Source organism: Halichoerus grypus, chromosome 4, assembly GCF_964656455.1.
Source record: "Halichoerus grypus chromosome 4, mHalGry1.hap1.1, whole genome shotgun sequence".
NCBI classification, from domain to species: Eukaryota; Metazoa; Chordata; class Mammalia; order Carnivora; family Phocidae; genus Halichoerus; species Halichoerus grypus.
Genome location: NC_135715.1, coordinates 101,492,257 through 101,511,809, shown reverse-complemented (window position 1 = coordinate 101,511,809; position 19,553 = coordinate 101,492,257). Strand labels below are relative to the sequence as shown.

The window sequence follows — 19,553 nt, the reverse complement described above, 5'->3', positions numbered from 1 at the left end:
TTAAAAACCCTCACAAAGGAAGTTCAGAAACAAAGGGGAATTTGACATGAGTCCCTCTTGAATCAATAAAGAGCCACAATTCATCCAGAGAACATTCAACTACCTAAGAACTCTAACAGTAAGAGATCCTAAGAAAAGGCGACACAGCCAACTACAAGTGAATCATAACAAATACAACAGGCTAATCTTTAGAGAAAAGAACTACCCAGTAGATTTAAGTATGCATAAGACACATTGGTTGACACAAGTTAAGTCTGCTTTACAGGCAACAAGTACTCTTTACCACCACGTCGGGCACTCAGCTCTAATAGGAGTTTGGGCCTACCTCCACAGCCAGAACTTAAAACTCTTCTGAGTCAGCGTGGCTTGTAATTTAAGCCCAAGCATTTTATCTCTTGATCTGACCTCTCCATCTGTAGAGATGAGCTTCTCACTTGTTTACACAGTACTTGTTTAAACAGTGACATAGGCCCTACACCAAACTAAAGTTCAAAATGTAATTCATGATGTACACTGAAAATTTTACTTCCCACTGCAAGAATGTTGTGCTATAACTCAATGGCAAGCAAAAAATCTTTTTAAAATCTACAAAAGAAAGAATTAGGAAATAATAGAACTAAAAACATCTGAAGACACCTCTAATCTCTCAGATTAAACCTGAGTTTTTTCAGCCAGAATACATTACATAAAACTTCTCCCCACCTGGATGATAAATTTTTAACTTCTAGGAGCTCTAAGGAAACAATGAATCAATTTTACTGCAAAAAAGTGTTAAGTAATTCTGTGTTTATATTCTACTCTGCTTAAGCAACTACCATTTGAAAGCCTCTGGTGAATACTTCTGAGAGAGCTGCAGCAGCAACAGCAGCAGGGGCAGCTAATACTAACTGAGATGGCACAGTGCCACACGGGGTTACGGTAAGCAACAGAACTAGATTTTCGGGGTGCCTGAGTGGCTCAGTTGGTTAAGCGACTGCTTTCAGGTCAGGTCATGATCCCGGAGTCCTGGGATCGAGTCCCACATCGGGCTCCCGGCTCAGCGGGGAGCCTGCTTCTCCCTCTGACCCTCTTCCCTCTCATGCTGTTTCTCTCTCTCTCTTTCAAATAAATAAATAAATTCTTGAAAGAAAGAAAAAAACTAGATTTTCAACACCAGCAGTGCAAAGCCCAGCCTCGTCACTCAGCTAGACATTTTATATTACAATAAAAACTTTAACACAACAAAGAACTCCAAAAACTTTCAATTTGAAATAAAAGGAAATATGATAAAATGCTAATTTTTTCCTTCTGTATAATATTCAGAAAAGTTACATACACTATGGTTATTATTGAAAGGAAAAACAAAAATGGAGGGGGAGAAAGGACTATAAACCTTACCTTAAATAATCCTATTCCTAAAAACATTACAGGCATGCTTATAGGCTCTATGTTGCTTTCATTCTGATTTACTTCATTTCAGAAACACTATTCTCATCACTGACTGACCCTCAACTGTCTAATTTCCAAAAACTTTGTCTTTAAAAAAGTCTCCACTCTAATCCATAAAACATTTAAATATTCTGCAAGAATGCAAATAAAGGAATCTAAACTGTTCATAATGTTTCTATCAGCCTCAAGTTTGACCTATTGTTACAACTTAGTTTGGGAAGTTTCTCACACAAGAGAAAACCTATAATTCAAATTTATTTTATATTTGCTATGTGAACTTTAAGTACTGAAGTGTCATTCCAATCTACTAAGTGGGTATGAAAAATCTGAACTCATTTCAATACTATTACACTCACTATTCTTCTTTTAATATTCTAAAGTAATGATTCTTCTTCCATAAATTTTTAGTGAGGTAAGAATCAGTCACTGACTAAACAGTTCAATTACCAGATCGTGCCATACTTAAACTTAACATCTCAAAGTAAGTACTTATAATTTCTGCTGGCTATATAGAATCATAAAATTACAAGGCTAAAAAGAATTTAAAAGGTCATTTCTATCAATCCCCTGCCTTCAAGCAAGATCACACTCATACCACCAAGACTTTTGACCAAGACTTTTAACTATTTTATTAAGCCCAAGACACTAAGATTCCAAAATCTGCTTTAAAAACTTTTTCTAATACTTCCTCTACCTAAGTTTACATTTACTTAAATCTCTAAACCAAAAAAGGCAGAGTAAAATAGAAACAACATGAAAGCCTTATTTCTTGTCCATAAAATGGGTAACACTTAACCATTAAAATTTGCCTAAGAATTAAGATTAAATAAATTAACAGACACAATCCCTATTATATTACATGGCACCCTAACTGACGCTCAGTAACTGCCATTTCCTCCTCTCTTAAAATCATTTCCCAGCACTTCAGGGTCTGTTATGGTAAAGTAGCTTGGTCAGATTAACCATCCTTCAGATAAAAATTATAAACTCTGGACAAAAACAATTTTTCACAGCTCTGAAGAGTAACCAAATGGAGGCAAAAACCAGGGTGTCCATGAAAAAAAGGAATTTTATCTGATGAGATTTGCCTGTCTGTACCTTTTTGTCTCAGATAGCAGTTCTCAAAATTTTTTGCCTCAGGACTCCTTTGCTCTTTACTTTTAAAAATTACTGAGGAACCCATATTAGAAAATAAAAAGGAAAAAATTATAAATTTTTAAATTCATTTAAAAATGATAATTTGGGGCACCTGGGTGGCTCAGATGGTTAAGTGTCTGCCTTCGGCTCGGGTCATGATCTCAGGGTCTTGGGATCGAGTCCTGCATCAGGCTCCTTGCTTACCAGGGAACCTGCTTCTCCCTCTGAGTGCCACTCCCCCACCCTCTCTCTCTGGCAAATAGATAAATAAAATCTTTTTTTTTTTAATATTTTATTTATTTATTTGACAGAGAGAGAATACAAGCAGGAGTAGTAGCAGAGGGAGAGGAAGAAGCAGGCTCCCTACTGAGTAAGGAGCCCAATGTGGGGCTCGATCCCAGCACCCTGGGATCATGACCTGAGCCGAAGGCAGCCACTTAACTAACTGAGCCACTCAGGTGCCCGATAAATAAAATCTTTAAAAAATAAATAAATAAATAAAATAAAAAATGATAACTTATTACATGTTAATGTTCTACCAATATTTTCCAGAACAAACAAAAATATGAATGAGAGGGATGGCACTGTTTCACATTTTGTAAATCTCTTTATTGTATAGTTTAAAAAAGACATTTAGATTCTCGTTATCCGTACCTTCAATCTTTGCAATCCATTGTTCTGACTGAAGTATATGAAGAAAACTGGCCTCAAATACATAATGTAGTTAGAAAAGGCAGGGCCTTCTCAACCCATGAAAGGGTCTCTGAGACCAACAGGGTCTCAGGCCACACACCATGAGAATTGCTGATCCAAGGGTACTCTATCCTGTGCACAACTCAGGGTTGCAGAATGATGGAGCTTTACTGGATTCAGGCAACAGAGGACATACTTCAAAGATGACAGGAAAGTTCTAAAGTTAAGATATAAATTATGGAAGGGAAGAAACCCATAGGGGGTAGCTCTCAAATTTGTATATAAACTCTGCCCCAAATTTTTGGTTACTGTTAAACCTGGCATGAACAGTGGAGACTCCACAGTACAGTGACAAAGAAAGAAACTAAAAGAAAAGATTTCAGGGGTGCCTGGGTGGCTCAGTCAGTTAAGCGTCCAACTCTTGATTTCAGCTCAGGTGTTGACCTTGGGGTCATGGGTTTGGGCCCTGCACTGGGCTCCAAAAAAAAAAATTTTTTTTTTTTCAGTGCTGTCACCAACGAGAAGAGAGTGGAGTTTTAGTGCAAATGAACTGCTTGCTAAAATAAAAAAATCCCTCTTCAGAGGAACACGACAGAATATAGTCTTCTACATTTCATGCAAAATTCAAGCATATAATTAAGAAATTACTGGATATGCACGTGCACGAGACAAACTAAAAGAAAAAAAAGAAGAAAAAAAGGAAACAGGAAAATATGACCTATACTCAAAAGAATACAGTCAATAGAAACCAACCCCAAAAAGGCCTAGATGTAGCAACTGGCTTTAGATTAGCTATAATAAAATGCTCAAAGACTGAAGGGAAATATTTTCAAAATAAATTTAGAGATGAGAAACCTCAGAGAATTGGAAATTATGAAAAGAACCAAATGGAAATTCTAGACCTAAAAAGCACAATAACTAAATTGAGAAATATATCAAACGAGCTTAATAGCAAATCAGAGACAGCAGAAGAAAGAGTAAATGAACTAAAAAAAAAAAAAACAAGAGAAATTAGGAGAGAGGGAAAAAAAAAAATGAGGACAGCAGAACCTCAGAGACCTGTGCAAAAGTACTAAGAGTTCAAATATAACTTAAGTCACAGAAAAAGAGTAGAGAATGGGGCAGAAAAGTATTTGAAGAAATAACAGCCAAAATTTCCCTAGTTTGGTGAAAAACAAAAATTTACATATCCAATATTAACAAACCTAAGCAAGAAAAATGACAAGTAAATACATCTAAGCACATTAATAGTTAAATGACTTAAAAAGAAAACTGAAGAAAAAAAAGCTTAAAACCAACCAGTGAGAAAAACACCAAAATAGAAAAAAAAAATATGAATGACACCTAACTTCTAATCAGAAACTATTGAGAGAAAAAAAACAGAACTACATCTTTAAAGAACTGGAATGAACAAATGAATGAATGAATGTCAAGCCAGAATTCTTCAGCAAAACTATCCTTCAGAAACAATGTAAAATAAAGGTATCTTCAAACAAACAAAACAGAATTTGCACACAGCCAAAAGTACGGCAATTCCTCAAAAAATTTAAAAAATTATCAAGCAGAGACTTGAAAAGATATTTGTACAACCACATTCACAGCAGCATTATTCATAATATAATTCATAATAGCCAAAAAGGAGAAACAACCCAAGTGTCCACCAACTGATGAATGAATGGACTGACAAAATGTCATATATACATACAATGGAATATTATTCCACCATAAAAATATTTTTTGACACATTCTACAACATGGATGAACCTTGAAGACATCATGCTTAGTGAAACAAGCCAGACACAAAAAGACAAATATGCTATGATCCCACTTATATGCAATACCTAGACTACTCAAATTCATAGAAACAGAAATAGAATAGTGGTGGGCGCCTGGGTGACTCAGCTGGTTAAGCGTCTGCATTTGGTTCAGGTCATGATCCTGGGGTCCTGGAATCAGCTCCTGCAGTGGGCTCCCTGCTCAGCAGGGAGGCTACTTCTCCCTCTCCCCCTCCCCTCTGCTCATGTGCTCTCTCTCTCTCAAATAAAAAAGTAAAAAGTAAAGAAATAGGATAGTGGTTACCAGGGGCTTAAGAGGAGGCAAGAGGAAGTTACTGCTTAAGGAGAATGAAGTTTTCAGTTAGAGATGATGAAAACTTCAACAATGTCAAAGTACTTAATGCCACTGAGTTTTACACCTAATGGTAAATCTTATATATATTTTGCCACAATAAAAAAAAAAAAATTTAAGTCAACATGATTTACCACATTCAGAAAACAAAAAGGAAAAGCCACATGATTATTTCAACACAGAGTAAGATTTCAAAAAATTAAACACTCATTTACCATTTAAAAAAAAAAAAAAACAACTTTCAGCAAACTAAGAAAAGAATTCCCTCAGCTTTTCCCCATTGAGAATATTCACTGTGGGTTTCTCATAGATGAATTTTATGAAATTGAGGAATGTTCCCTCTATCCCTATACTCTGAAGAGTTTTAATCAGGAAAGGATGCTGTATTTTGTCAAATGCTTTTTCTGCATCAATTGATAGGAACATATGGTTCTTCCCTCTCCTATTAATGTGTTCTATCACAGATTGATTTGCGAATGTTGAACCACCCCTGCATCCCAGGGATAAATCCCACTTGGTCGTAGTGGATGATCCTTTTAATGTACTATTGGATCCTATTAGCTAGGATCTTGTTGAGAATTTTGGCATCCATATTCATCAGGGATATTGGTCTGAAATTCTCCTTTTTGATGGGGTCTTTGTCTGGTTTAGGGATCAAGGTAATGCTGGCCTCACAGAATGAGTCCAGAAGCTTTCCTTCTGTTTCTCCTTTTTGAAACAGCTTCAGGAGAATAGGTATTATTTCTTCTCTGAATGTTTGGTAGAATTCCCCAGGGAATCCATCAGGTCCTGGACTCTTTGTTTTTTGGGAGGTTTTTGATCACTGCTTCAATCTCGTTACTGGTCTATACAGGTTATCAATTTCTTCTTGTTTCAGTCTTGGCAGTTTACGAGTTTCCAGGAATGCATCCATTTCTTCCAAGTTGCTTAATTTATTAGCATATAGTTGTTGATAATAATTTCTGATAATTGTTTCTATTTCCTTGATGGAACATGACAAGGATACCCACTCTTACCACTACTGTTCAACATAGTACTAGAAGTCCTAGCAACAGCAATCAGACAACAAAAAGAAATAAAAGGTATTCAAATTGGCAAAGAAGTCAAAATCTCTCTCTTTGCAGATGACATGATACTTTATGTGGAAAACCCCCAAAGACTCCACCCCTTACTAGAACTCATACAGCAATTCAGTAATGTCACAGGATACAAAATCAATGCACAGAAATCAGTTGCTTTCTTATACATTAACATGTAACTGTAGAAAGAGAAATTAGAGAATCGATTCTATTTACAATAGCACCAAAAACCATAAGACACCTTGGAATAAATCTAACCAAAGAGGTAAAGGATCTATATACTCTAGGAACTACAGAACATTCAAGAAAGAAATTGAAGAAGACACAAAAAGATGGAAAAACATTCCATGTTCATGGATCGCAAGAATAAACATTCTTAAAATGTCTATGCTGCCCAGGGCAATCTATACTTTCAACGCCATCCTGATCAAAATACCAACAGGATTTTTCAAAGTGCTAGAACAAACAATCCTAAAATTTTATGAAATCAGAAAAGACCCCGAATCGCCAAGGAAATGTTGAAAAAGAAAACCAAAGCTGGGGGCATCACGTTGCCCGATTTCAAGCTTTATTACAAAGCTGTGATCACCAAGACAGCATGGTACTGGCACAAAAACAGATACACAGACCAATGGAAGAGAACAGAAAGCCCAGATATGGACCCTCAACTCTATGGTCAAATAATCTTTGACAAAGCAGGAAAAAATATGCAATGGAAAAAAGACAGTCTCTTCAATAAATGGTGCTGGGAAAATTGGACAGCTATATAGAGAAGAATGAAACTCAACCATTCTCTTACCCCATACACAAAGATAAACTCAAAATGGATGAAAGACCTCAATGTGAGACAGGAATCCATCAAAATCACCTCTTTGACATTGGCCACAGCAATTTCTTTCAAGACACGTCTCCAAAGGCAAGGGAAACAAAAGCGAAAATAAACTTTTGGGACTTCATCAAGATAAAAAGCTCTGCACAGCAAAGGAAACAGTCAAGAAAACAAAGAGGCAACCCACGGAATAGGGGAAGATATTTGCAATGACACACAAAGGGCTGTTATCCAAGATCTATAAAGAACTTCTCAAACTCAACACCCAAAAACCAAATAATCAAGTCAAAAAATGGGCAGAAGACATGAAGAGACACTTCTCAAAAGAAGACACACAAATGGCTAACTGACACATGAAAAAATGTTCATCATCATTAGCCATCAGGGAAACTCAAATCAAAACCACACTGAGATACCACCTTACACTAGTTAGAATGGCAGAAATTGACAAGGCAAGAAACAACAAATGTTGGAGAGGTCATGGAGAAAGGGGAACCCTCTTACACTGTTGGTGGGAATGCAAATTGGTACAGTCACTTTGGAAAACAGTGTGGAGGTTCCTCAAAAAATTAAAAATTGAGCTACCCTATGCAATTGCACTACTGGGTATTTACCCCAAAGAAACAGATGCAGTGAAAAGAAGGGCCATATGCACCCCAATGTTCATAGCAGCAATGTCCACAACAGTCAAACTGTGGAAAGAGCTGAGATGCCCTTCAATAGACAAATGGATAAAGAAGATGTGGTCCATATATACAATGGAATATTACTCAGCCATGAGAAAGGATGAATACCTAACTTTTGCATCAACATGGATGGGACTGGAGGAGATTATGCTAAGTGAAATAAGTCAAGCAGAGAAAGTCAATTATCATACGGTTTCACTTATTTGTGGAACCTAAGGGATAGCATGGCGGACATTAGGAGAAGGAAGGGGAAAATGAAGAGGGGAAAATCGGAGGGGGAGACGAACCATGAGAGACTATGGACTCTGAGAAACAAACTGAGGGTTTTAGAGGGGTGGGGGGGTGGTGGAGAGATGGGTTAGCCTGGTGATGGGTATTAAGGAGGGCATGTATTGCATGGAGCAATGGGTGTTATATGCAAACAATGAATCATGGAACACTACATCAAAACTAATGATGTACTGTATGGTGACTAACATAATAAAAATAAATAAAAATAAAAAGAATTCCCTCAAACTTATAAAGGACACCTATGAAGAACCTATGATGTTCTTAATGTTGAACCACTGAACATTTCCCCCCTTACAATGGGAAGAAGGCAAGAATGTCTACTCTCAACAGCTCTCAACATGTTACTAAAAGTCCTGGTTAGAGGCGCCTGGCTGGCTTAGTCAGTAGAGGACGTGCCTCTTGATCTCAGGGTCGTGAATTCAAGCCCCACGTCTGACACAGAGTTTACTTAGAAAAACAAACAAACAAACAAAAAAGACTGCCCTGATGACACTGTGCATAACTGACAGGGGTCACTAGCTGTTTTAGTAAATTAAAAAGAAAAAAAAGGTCCTGGTTAGTGCGTAACAATAAGAAAAGGACAAAAATTGAAAAAGAAGTAAAACTGTCCCTATTTGCAGGCAACGTGATTATGAATGTAGAAAATGCAAAAGAATTAACAATAAGATTATGAATCTTTACTTTAGCCAGGTCTGAAGATACAAAGTCAACATATAACCTATAATTACAGAGAACTAATGGTTGCCAGAGGGGAGGTGGATGGGGAGATGGGCAAAATGGGTGAAGGGGAGACACAGGTTTCCAGGTATGGAATGAGTAAGTCATGGGAATAAAAGGCACAGCGTAAGGAATATAGTCAATGAAGCTGTAATAGGTTGTATGATGACAGATGATAGCTACATGTGCGAGCATATTATAATGTATAAACTCATCAAATCACTATGGTGCACACCTATAACTAATATAACATTGTGTGTCAACTATACTCAAATAAAAAGAATTTTTTTAAAGTCAACATACAAAATTTTATTGTATGTCTATGTGCTAACAATAAACAAATGAAAAACTAAACTAAAAAACAATTCCATTTACAACTACATACAATATAAAATACTCAGTAATAAATTTAACAAAAGATATGCAACACCTCCATCAAAAACGTTAAAGCACTGCCAAGAAAAATTAGAGACTTAAATAAATGGAGCAATGTGCCATTTTCATCACTGGAAGCTTCAAGACTGCCCAAATGTCACTTCTCCCCCAAAGTATCCTATAAATTGAACACAAACCCAATCAGTTCCAGCATAATCATAACCCTTTCTATAGAAACTGAGAAGCTCACTCTAAAATTCACAATGGAAACATAAAAGACCTAGAATAAACAAAACAATCTTGGGAAAACAACAAAAGCTAAAGAATTTACATTAACCTCAGGACTTAGTATAAAGTTATTCAATAGTTCTCAACTGAGGGCAATTTTGCCTCAGAGGACATGGGGCAATGTCTAGATACATTTTTGGTTGTCATCATTGGGAGAGTGCTATTGGCATCTAGTAATTAGAGGCTAGGGATACTACTAAATATTCTATACTGCATGGGGCAGCCCCATAACAATCTGGCCCAAAATTTTAATAACGCCAAGGCTGGGAAACCCTAAACTACAGTAATCAATACAATGTGCTACTGACATAGTATAGTCAAATAGATTAATGAAACAATACAGATTCCAGAAGGTAACCCCCTATTGCAACTGTCTGACAAATTTAATGGAGAAAAGTGTTTTCAACAGAGGGTTCTAGAACAGGATATCCCTACGTAAACACTGAACTCAATTCAAACCATATACAAATATTAGTTCAAGATGGATCACAGACCTAAAGGCTAAAATGATAAAGCCTGTAGAAGAAAACATAAAAAGAGTATCTTCATGACCTACAAAACTACTATCTGAAAAGACTTAAAAGCAGAATACATAAAAGAACTAAAAGACTCCTAAAACTCAATAAAAACTCAAACCAATTTAAAACATGGACAAAAAAATTTGAACAGACATTCCACAAAGACAAATGGCTAATAAGCACATGAAAAGTGGTTAATATTAACATTCATCACAGAAATACCAAATGAAAACCAGAATGAGAAATACAAATAATTCCACAAACTACATACCCATTTGAACGACTAAAATTTTTAAGACTGAAAACAAGCAATTGGTGAGAATGTACAGCCACCCAAACTCTCATACATGTATTGCTGGTAGGTGAATAAAATGATATAAAAAGCTTTAGCAGTTCGTTAAAGTTAAGCATATACCTATCCTATGATCCAGTAATTTCATTCCTGGGTATTTATCTAAGAGAAACAAAAACACAAGTCTCCAAAGACCTCATACAAGAATATTCTGCTTTAGGGGTGCCTGGGTGGCTTAGTCGTTAAGCGTCTGCCTTCGGCTCAGGTCATGATCCCAAGGTCCTTGGATCGAGCCCCGCATCAGGCTCCCTGTTCCGCATGAAGCCTGCTTCTCCCTCTCCCACTGCCCCTGCTTGTGTTCCCTCTCTCGCTGTGTCTGTCAAATAAATAAATAAAATCTTTAAGAAAAAAAAAAGAATATTCTGCTTTATTCATAGCCAGTATATCTGTCAACAACTGAAACTGCAGTATATCATACAACAGAGTACTACTCAGCAATAAAAAGAAATAGTGATCCTTGCAGCCATAAAGAAACCAGGCACAAAGAGTGTATATACTGTATGATGCCATATCACAAAATTCAAGATCCAGGCAAAAGTAATCTCTAATTTAAAAGAAAAAAAGAGAACAGCAGATGCCTGGGGAACATGAGTGAGGAGCACTGGGATTAACTGGAAAGGGTTGCTAGGGACCTTTCTGGGGGGGCAGCAATGTTCAGTTTCCTGAGTGAGGAGTGTTGTTACACTGATATAAACATTTGTCAAAATTAAGCAGTTTTGTGCATTAAAATATATGTAAATTTTATTTTAAAAAATCTAGTGGGGAGTGAAGAATTGATAGAGGTACTACTGAAACAAGAAAATAGCAGAACATTGTTAAAACTGAGTGATGGGCACATAGGGGTTAATCATACTATTTTGTCTACTTTACAAATGTTTGACATTTTTCATAATTAAAGGGTTTTTTTTTTAATTTCTCTTAATTCCCTCATTACTGGAGGAAGAGAGTTGGTAATCACTGTCCTCCACATGAATTAAAATCTCTTCAGTCACTATTTAAACTTTCTTTTATATGCTCAATAATCCCTGTCCTTTACACTTTCTTTAATCTTATTCATCATAATTAACAGCTCACCTTGCAATCTATTCATGTTTTCCCTAACTCACTTATTCACCACTATCTACATGGAGGAAAGGGTTGGAGAGAGTTAACCTTCCTTTAGCCCATGCCAGGCAGTATGCTACGTACTTTGAATACATTACCGAATTTATATCCCAAAATTGAATTTAGCATCTAAAATTTTAATCTTATTTACTTATTACTTCTCTCCCTCATCAGAATTTATGTTCAATGACAACATGGATCCTGTCTTGTTCATTATTTCTTCATATATGGCACACAACAGATACTCAGCAAATATGCATAAATCAAAGTATTAAGGAATATAAATAACATCAGAGATCACAAATACTCAGTTCAGCTCTCTTTTTGGTGCTGCAAATCATTTCCCATTCCAGTTATAGCCACCTTGTTTTGCCCTTAATTTTACTGTCATCTATATCAATTGTTATGTATTTGTTTCAAGTAGAATAGAATGATCTGTGTTTGAAAACTTCACATTTTCTCTTTATGAAAAAATGTAATCATAAAAATATTTAAAAAATCAATTTATATTTCAGCATATCTTTAAATGATTTTTTTAATGATGTGTGATTTCTGTATGCAGTGTTACTTTTTCTGCTCTTCTTCATATGAATAAAGAAGAAAATCCTAATGCTTTTATAATCTCAAATTCTGTTACCATCACCATAAAGCTTAAAAACCCTCGCAAATATTCAGAGTTCCTTACAGAAGGATAAACTGTAGTTAATAACAGATTTATAATAAAAATGATCAATTTTACTTCAAAAAAATTATCTAACAAAACGAAGCATCTACATAAGCCTAAAATCAAATCATTAGTTCCCTTTAGTGCAAAACAGAAAATCTAGGTTTGTTCTCAGAGTACATTCTTTAGTAATCATTTGGGGCATGGTTTATCTTAGATTAGAATTAAGTATCTTAATATCCAGCAGTATCTTAGATTAGAATTAAAGTTCCACCTCAATTTTGAATAATTTCTTCATTCTTAAATATCCTCAAAACTTCCATAAAGTTAAAAAACGGGGTGGGGGGGACAAATCTATTAGTGGTATTGTAAAATACAAAACCTGAGTGAAATAGCTGCTAATAACAGCAAGTCAATTAAGACCAAGATTTCTCCTCAATAGTTAAGCAAAATACTCTATCATGAAGTTGGTAATTGCAATGTTTCTCTGACTAAAAAACTTCTGAAAAGATTTTCTAACATTCTAAGGGAGAAAGCAAGAGAGAAGTAAACATCAGAAGAAACAAAATCACTCACAAAGAATGACATTATACATATAAAATTCTATTTAAAAACAGTTCACAAACGTCTTACATATGTTTTTTGCCAGATTCAAATCCAAGTTCTTTCAGATGCCACTTTATGTTCATAGATCATACATAACTTTAAAAAAACATTTAATTCAAAAGTACCAAATGCAGCAAAGGGCTTAAAAATAGAAATTTCAAAGCAAATACTTATTTAGAGACACCAGCAAAAAGATCTGACCTTTTCAAGTGGCTTTCCCAAAGAGTTTCCAATCAGTTTCCAATCATTTAAGACTTCTTCAACTTTGGAAATAAACCTAGGGAGGAGTAAAAAACAACAACAACAAAAAACTTTCTGAACATGTAACAACTCTTTTTTTTTACTATTGTTACACAATTTCTTTAAAACAGTATTTTTTATATTTTAACATTTTTATCAGAGAAGACTCAGTAAATTTAGTATTATTAGTCTATTTTATGGATATGGAATAAATGTGGAAATAATCTTCTCTAATCCAAGAATTCTTAAATTTTGATTTTTTGAAATAAATATTTTTTAGTAAACTCTACCCTCAACATAGGACTCGAACACAGAACCCCAAATCAAGAGTTCCAAGCTCTATTGACTGAGCCAGCCAGGCACCCCAAATTTTGACTTTTTTAAAGTCTACTTCTTATCCAGTTAAAGCATTCTGCTTCTATAAAATATAAATTAAGAATAAATCTCTCTATATTAAAATGAATATAAATTTGGAACAGAAGTAAAAACTGTCAGACTAAAAGGATACTAGTAAAGATAACTATGAAACCGGGACACCTGGGTGGCTCAGTCGGTTAAGTCTGCCTTCAGTTCAGGTCATGATCCCAGGGTCCTGGGATCTCTCTGACAAATAAATAAATAAATAAAATCTAAAAAAAAAAAGATAACTACGAAATCAATCACTTTTCCCTACCTTCAAAATAACTAAGCTATTTAAATTAAATTTTCCTTTGAAAATACTTAGGAACTGATTTATCTCCCCCTCCCCCGCAAAAGAAAACATTCGGGAACTTTGCTCATTAAAATAAACCATGTTTTGGGGCACCTGGGTGGCTCAGTAGGTTGAGCGTCTGCCGTAGGCTCAAGGTCATGATCCCAGGGTCCTGGGATCTAGCCCTGCATCTGGCTCCCTGCTCCATGGGGAGCCAGTTTCTCCCTCTCCCTCTACCTGCCTTTCCCCCTGCTTGTTCTCTCTCTCTCTGTCTCTCTCTCAAATAAATAAAATCTTAAAAAATAAACTGTGTTTTAAGGGACAGCTGGCAAGAAACTACAAGGAGATCTGTCAGCTATAAGGAATAACTGACAGATTTTAAAACTAATCACTATCTAATCTTTAAATCTTCTGATGAAGCAGACCTATTAAAAAGAGAATGAATTTTGGGGTGCCTGGGCGGCTTAGTTGTTTAATCGACTGCCTTCGGCTCAGGTCATGATCCCAGGGTCCCGGGATCAAGTCCCGCATCGGGCTCCCTGCTCGGTGGGAAGCCTGCTTCTCCCTCTCCCCCTGCTTGTGCGCTCTCTCTCTCTCTACCTCTCTCTGTCAAATAAAAAAATAAAATCTTTAAAAAAAAAAAAGAGAATGAATTTTGACTAGTGACATGCTCAATATCAGCAAATTAAAACTGTCAAATCTCAGTAGTAGCATTAAAAGACTCTTTCAGAAGACTTTTATTACTCTTAAGAAGCTAACTTCTTATGTAAGTATGATGCAATCTAATAGCAAAATTGCTCTCCTAAAACACCTACATCATATTGCTAGAGTAGTAGAGTTAATTCTAGTCAAAATATATTCACAGGCATCAGGTTTTTTTCTTCAGTGACATAATTATAAGTTAATACTTACATCTGTTGTAAGACAGTAACGATAGTAATGATAAATCGGAGTTTTTATGATTTAAATGAACCTTCTAATTAATTCCTCTTTAAAAGTAAAGGCAGTATTAATAAATATACTAATTCACTTCTGCGTAGTTCAGTCAAAAGGCAATTAATTATTGGTGATGAAGATGAATACTCTAGAAATAAGTCAACATGTTTACCAAAAAAAGGAAATAAAAATTTTAAATGTATCCACATGTGAGCAAAAATGTGCATGTGAGGGGCACCTGGGTGGCACAGTTGGTTAAACTACCGACTCTTGGTTTCGGCTCAGATTGTGATCTCAGCATCGTGAGATCAAGCCCTATACCAGGCAATGGGAAGTGTGTCTGTTTAAGACTCCCTCTCTGCCCCTCCACCACTCTCTCTAAAATAAAATCTTTTTAAAAAATGTGCATGTGAAATGTACATTGCATTTATAAAGGTAAAAAACTGGAAGCCACCTAACTGTCCAACTGCAGCAAGCAGCTGTAAATTTATGGTATATCCACTGAATGGATTAGTATGCATCCATTAAAAATCATTTTTGAAGGCCATTTGAGGAAATAAGAAAATGCATTTCATATATGAAATGAAAAATGAAAGCTATAGAAATAAGTGTTAATATGTCTTGATACAAAATGTTTACAACACACAGATTAGAAGAAATTTTCTCAAAATATTAATAGTAGCTACCTCCTAGTGGTACAATTATAGGTTTCTTAGATTCTTTTTTTCTTTTTAATTCTACTGTGAGGTATTACAATAAAAAATTAAAAAAAAAAAAATCATTTAGGGGCGCCTGGGTGGCTCAGTTGGTTAAGCAACTGCCTTCGGCTCAGGTCATGATCCTGGAGTCCCGGGATTGAGTCCCGCATCAGCAGGGAGTCTGCTTCTCCCTCTGACCCCCACCCCTCTCATGTGCGCGCTCTCTCTCTCTCTCTCATTCTCTCTCTCAAATTAAAAAAAAAAAAATCTTTAAAAAAAAAATCATTTAGAGGCACCTGGGTGGCTCAGTCATTAAGCGTCTGCCTTCGGCTCAGGTCATGATCCCAGGGTCCTGGGATCGAGCCCCGCATGGGGCTCCCTGCTCCGCAGGAAGCCTGCTTCTCCCTCTCCCACTCCTCCTGCTTGTGTTCCCTCTCTCGCTCTCTGTCAAATAAATAAATAAAAATCTTAAAAAAAAAAAGAAAAATCATTTAAAATAATATTGCTTTCACAGTAAAAGGAACATATCAAAATACTTATTTTATGATTTCTACTGGTACTAGCTAAAAGAGAAAAATTAGTCTAAAATATTGAGAATTTGACTAGAAAAAATTAATAACTATCCCAGAAAAATCTCAAGGATCACAGTCGAAGGGTCATTTCCTCTGACTCCTCACTCTGTATTAGATTCCTTTTTTATAGGCCCTTGTAAGACCAGGTGTTTCCCCTTCTCAGGTCTTATTTCAATTGTAATTACAGACTCATTTGTATTATTATTTGATTCATGTCTGTCTCTTCCACTAGACTATATGTTAAGAGCAGGAATTATCTATTTTTATTGACCACATCCATATGTCCTGCACTGTATTTGACACATGGGCACTCAAATATTTCTGCAAAGGACAAAAGATTAAAAAGAGGGGGTTCTATTCAGTCCTCTCAATAAATTGTATGGCTCCTAACATATTAACAAGAACTTTCATTCACACATTAAACTCAAGGTTTAAGAGACTCCAAAGTTTTAACATTTTCCCATGAGCTGTAAAACACTACTTTAGCTCTAGAAACAAGAGGATAAAAGCCAAAAACCAAATTTCCTACTTTGTGGTAGTTCTCATAACTGTATTAACAATTATTTCCGTATCAAGAGCTAAAGGACTTAATATTGCACTTCAGGATATTTTAAATATTTATCTAAGGGGAAAAAAAAAATCATGTTTCCATTCCATACCCTTGTTGCTTCCTCACCCCACCCTCTAAGATTCAGGTTACATTTTTCTATCTACCTTCAAGACATCAAGTTATTATTTCAAATTCAACATGTCTAAAACTGCACTCTTCCCACTTTGCCACTTTATCTTCATTCTTCCAGGCAAGAAATTCCAGTGGCATGTTTCTTTCTACTCTAACATTTCATCAAGTGTATCTAAAAATCTTTGAAATGTCTTACAATCCTCCCGCCTAGCCTCCCTTTCTCTCCAGTCTCCAAATCTCCAATCTATTGATCAAAGTAAGTCACTTGGCTTCTTTTTACCTAATCTCCTGTAACAACTCTCATCCTATCACTTTGCTACTCTAAAATCAAGGGCCTCTTTAATGGTTCTAAGTGTGGTCTCTTGACCAGCAACATCAGCCTCATCTGGGAACTTGCTAGAAATGCACATTTTTAGGTCCACCTCTGACATGATCAGAAATTATGATTCTGATGCACACTGAAGTTTGAGAATCCCTGGTCTTAAAGCACCAAGTCTAGAGATTCCTTTACTGAGCTTTGGAGGCTGTCCATGACCTGTCCCATTTTATTAATCTTATGTATTTCCCTTCAATAGATAGCCTTCACTCCAGTAAAGACATCTTCATGAAGTCCCAAAGGCTCATTTTCACCCGTCTCTTCTCATGTTAATACCTTCTCATGTCTAACCAACCACTTCCCACTTTCAAGGCCCAGCTCATTTCCTATCTTTTCTATGAAATTATCTCCCCTAATTGTGATCCACAATATCATCCTTCTTTAAATTATTATTTTTTGAAGATTTTATTTATTTATTTGACAGAGAGAGACACAGCGAGAGAGAGAGAACACAAGAAGGGGGAGTGGGAGAAGCAGGCTTCCCGCTGAGCAGGGAGCCCAATGCGGGGTTGATCCCAGGATGCTGGGATCATGACCTGAGCTGAAGGCAGACGCTTAACGACTGAGCCACCCAGGCACCCCTAAATTATTTTTTTTTATAGTTAATACAAGCTGGCTTACAATTTAACCATTTGCTGTTTTGTTTAACACATGGATCAAAGGTTCTGTTTTATCCTTTGTTCTTTTCCACTAGTTTAACTCTGGACACAGAATACCTGCTCAATAAAGCCTTGCCAGTATGGTTATGTCTTACAGACTTTTCTGTTTTGGAGGATACCACAAGTCAAACTATTATTCCAGCAGGGATTTTTTTTTTTTTTTAAGTAGGCTCCACACCCAGCATGGAGCCCAACACAGGGCTTGAACTCATGACCCTGAGATCAAGACCTGAGCTGAGATCAAGAGTTGGCCGCTTAACCAACTGAACCACCCAGGCGCCCCTCCAGCAGGGATCTTTTATATTTTCCTCTGTCATCTCATGACAACATGCACAAATTTCCTCTCCCAACCAGAAAGATTATAAAACATTGCAACAAGCTAAATACTGACCTCCACACCCATAAGGGTCTCTGTGACACCGACCAGAAAATCTCTCAATCTAAGCTATCACTCCTTCACAAAGTTGGCTTCCAACTAATTTCAGTGATAAAATTTCACTCAGCTGTTCAGTGAGGTTTAAAAGTCACAGGAAGGCTGGGCACATTACCCACTGGAATGTAACAACTTGAATCAAAGAGTTCCAAAGCCATCTGCAGCCTATCTTAAAAGGTTATTCTAAAGGACAGAATGGAGATGGTGGGAGTGTGACAGATGGACAACCACCAGTACTATGAAGGCCCCCTCCAAAAAAGGGTATACCAATGCCTAGGACAGGAAAAAAAGCAACTGCCAAGTTTACTGCTTATGATAACAAAATGAGTTAAACGGAAATGAAACCAGGAACGGAAGTGGTAGCTACGGAAATTGTTTCTGCGGGTGGGCAACAACCAAGGTCTGAGGAAAGTGGCCTCAGAGTAAACAAAACTTTTTCTGAGAGCTGCATCTCAAGGGTTTGGCTGACGGGGGCGGGCCGGGGCTTGTCAGACGCTAGACGCGGAAGAGCCTTGCAGCACACTGGGGACAGGAGAAGACGCAGAGCCGGGGCTTCGCCGGTCTTACTTTTCCCGCATAAGTAGCATCACATGTGGTCTACGTTGGGGAAGCGGCAGGGGGACGCCGGGGCCCACGGTACTGATAACCAATCATACGACTCACTCACCTTTCCCATTCCGAGGCAGTAGTGAAGTCCGTGATCTCAAATACCTCGGATTCGGGCTACGGTAAAGAAAAGGAAAGAAAAAGAGATTGAGCCCCCGGGCGCTGACACGGAGGAGCGAACTTACAGACAGGGATAGGTAGGGAGGAAACACCTCACCTCACTGTCGGCCGCCATCTTGAGGAGCACCGGGAAAGGCGCTAGGGCTGCCGGGAAGAGGAGCAGGACGACGGAGGGAAGGAGGATAAGGAGGGGGGGGAGCGAGGGGGGCGGGGAGCGAGCGGGGGTGGGGGGGAGCGAGCGGGGGCGGGGCCTCGGCGCAGACCCGCCCCCGGAGACACCTCCCCCTAGTAGTGAGTCCTGCCTAGAAAAGTCCTCAAAGGCTGAAATCATTTGATTTAAAAACAAACAAAAAAGAAAAACTTTGAATTTGAAATTTTCCTTTAAAGTAATGAATTCCTGAAGAAAACAGAAGCAAGGAGGTAAGACAAGGCCCTAGATTCCTGTGGATAAAGTTGTATTAAAAAACCTAAACCACATTGAATTTGTTTTCATTCAACCTCTATTTATTGACTGCAAGGCCCAAGGCTAGATGCTGTAATATCCACCCTCCTCCACCCCCCTCAAATAATTTACACCAGTTTGAGGAGCATGAAATAAAATCATTGTGCTAGTTACCTGGTTTCTGGGAAGAGCAACATACTGTTC

General features: G+C 37.1%; 1 protein-coding gene across 3 annotated transcripts in view; it reads right to left on the bottom strand.

Annotated features, from left to right (window-relative positions):
• Window positions 1-19,090, bottom strand: part of RAB3GAP1 (RAB3 GTPase activating protein catalytic subunit 1) — a 113,644-nt gene extending 94,554 nt beyond the window's left edge. For all 3 annotated transcript variants that reach the window (XR_013447093.1, XM_078070716.1, XM_078070717.1), the window contains exons 1-3: window positions 19,005-19,090; window positions 18,849-18,904; window positions 13,096-13,171 (exon numbers count right to left, since the gene is read on the bottom strand). Coding sequence is in view for 2 of the 3 variants with exons in the window: in XM_078070716.1 (XP_077926842.1) it covers window positions 13,096-13,171; window positions 18,849-18,904; window positions 19,005-19,022 (150 nt within the window). In the remaining variant the exon portion in view is untranslated. The remainder of the gene's footprint in view (window positions 1-13,095; window positions 13,172-18,848; window positions 18,905-19,004) is intronic.
• Between the last annotated feature and the right edge of the window lie 463 nt (window positions 19,091-19,553).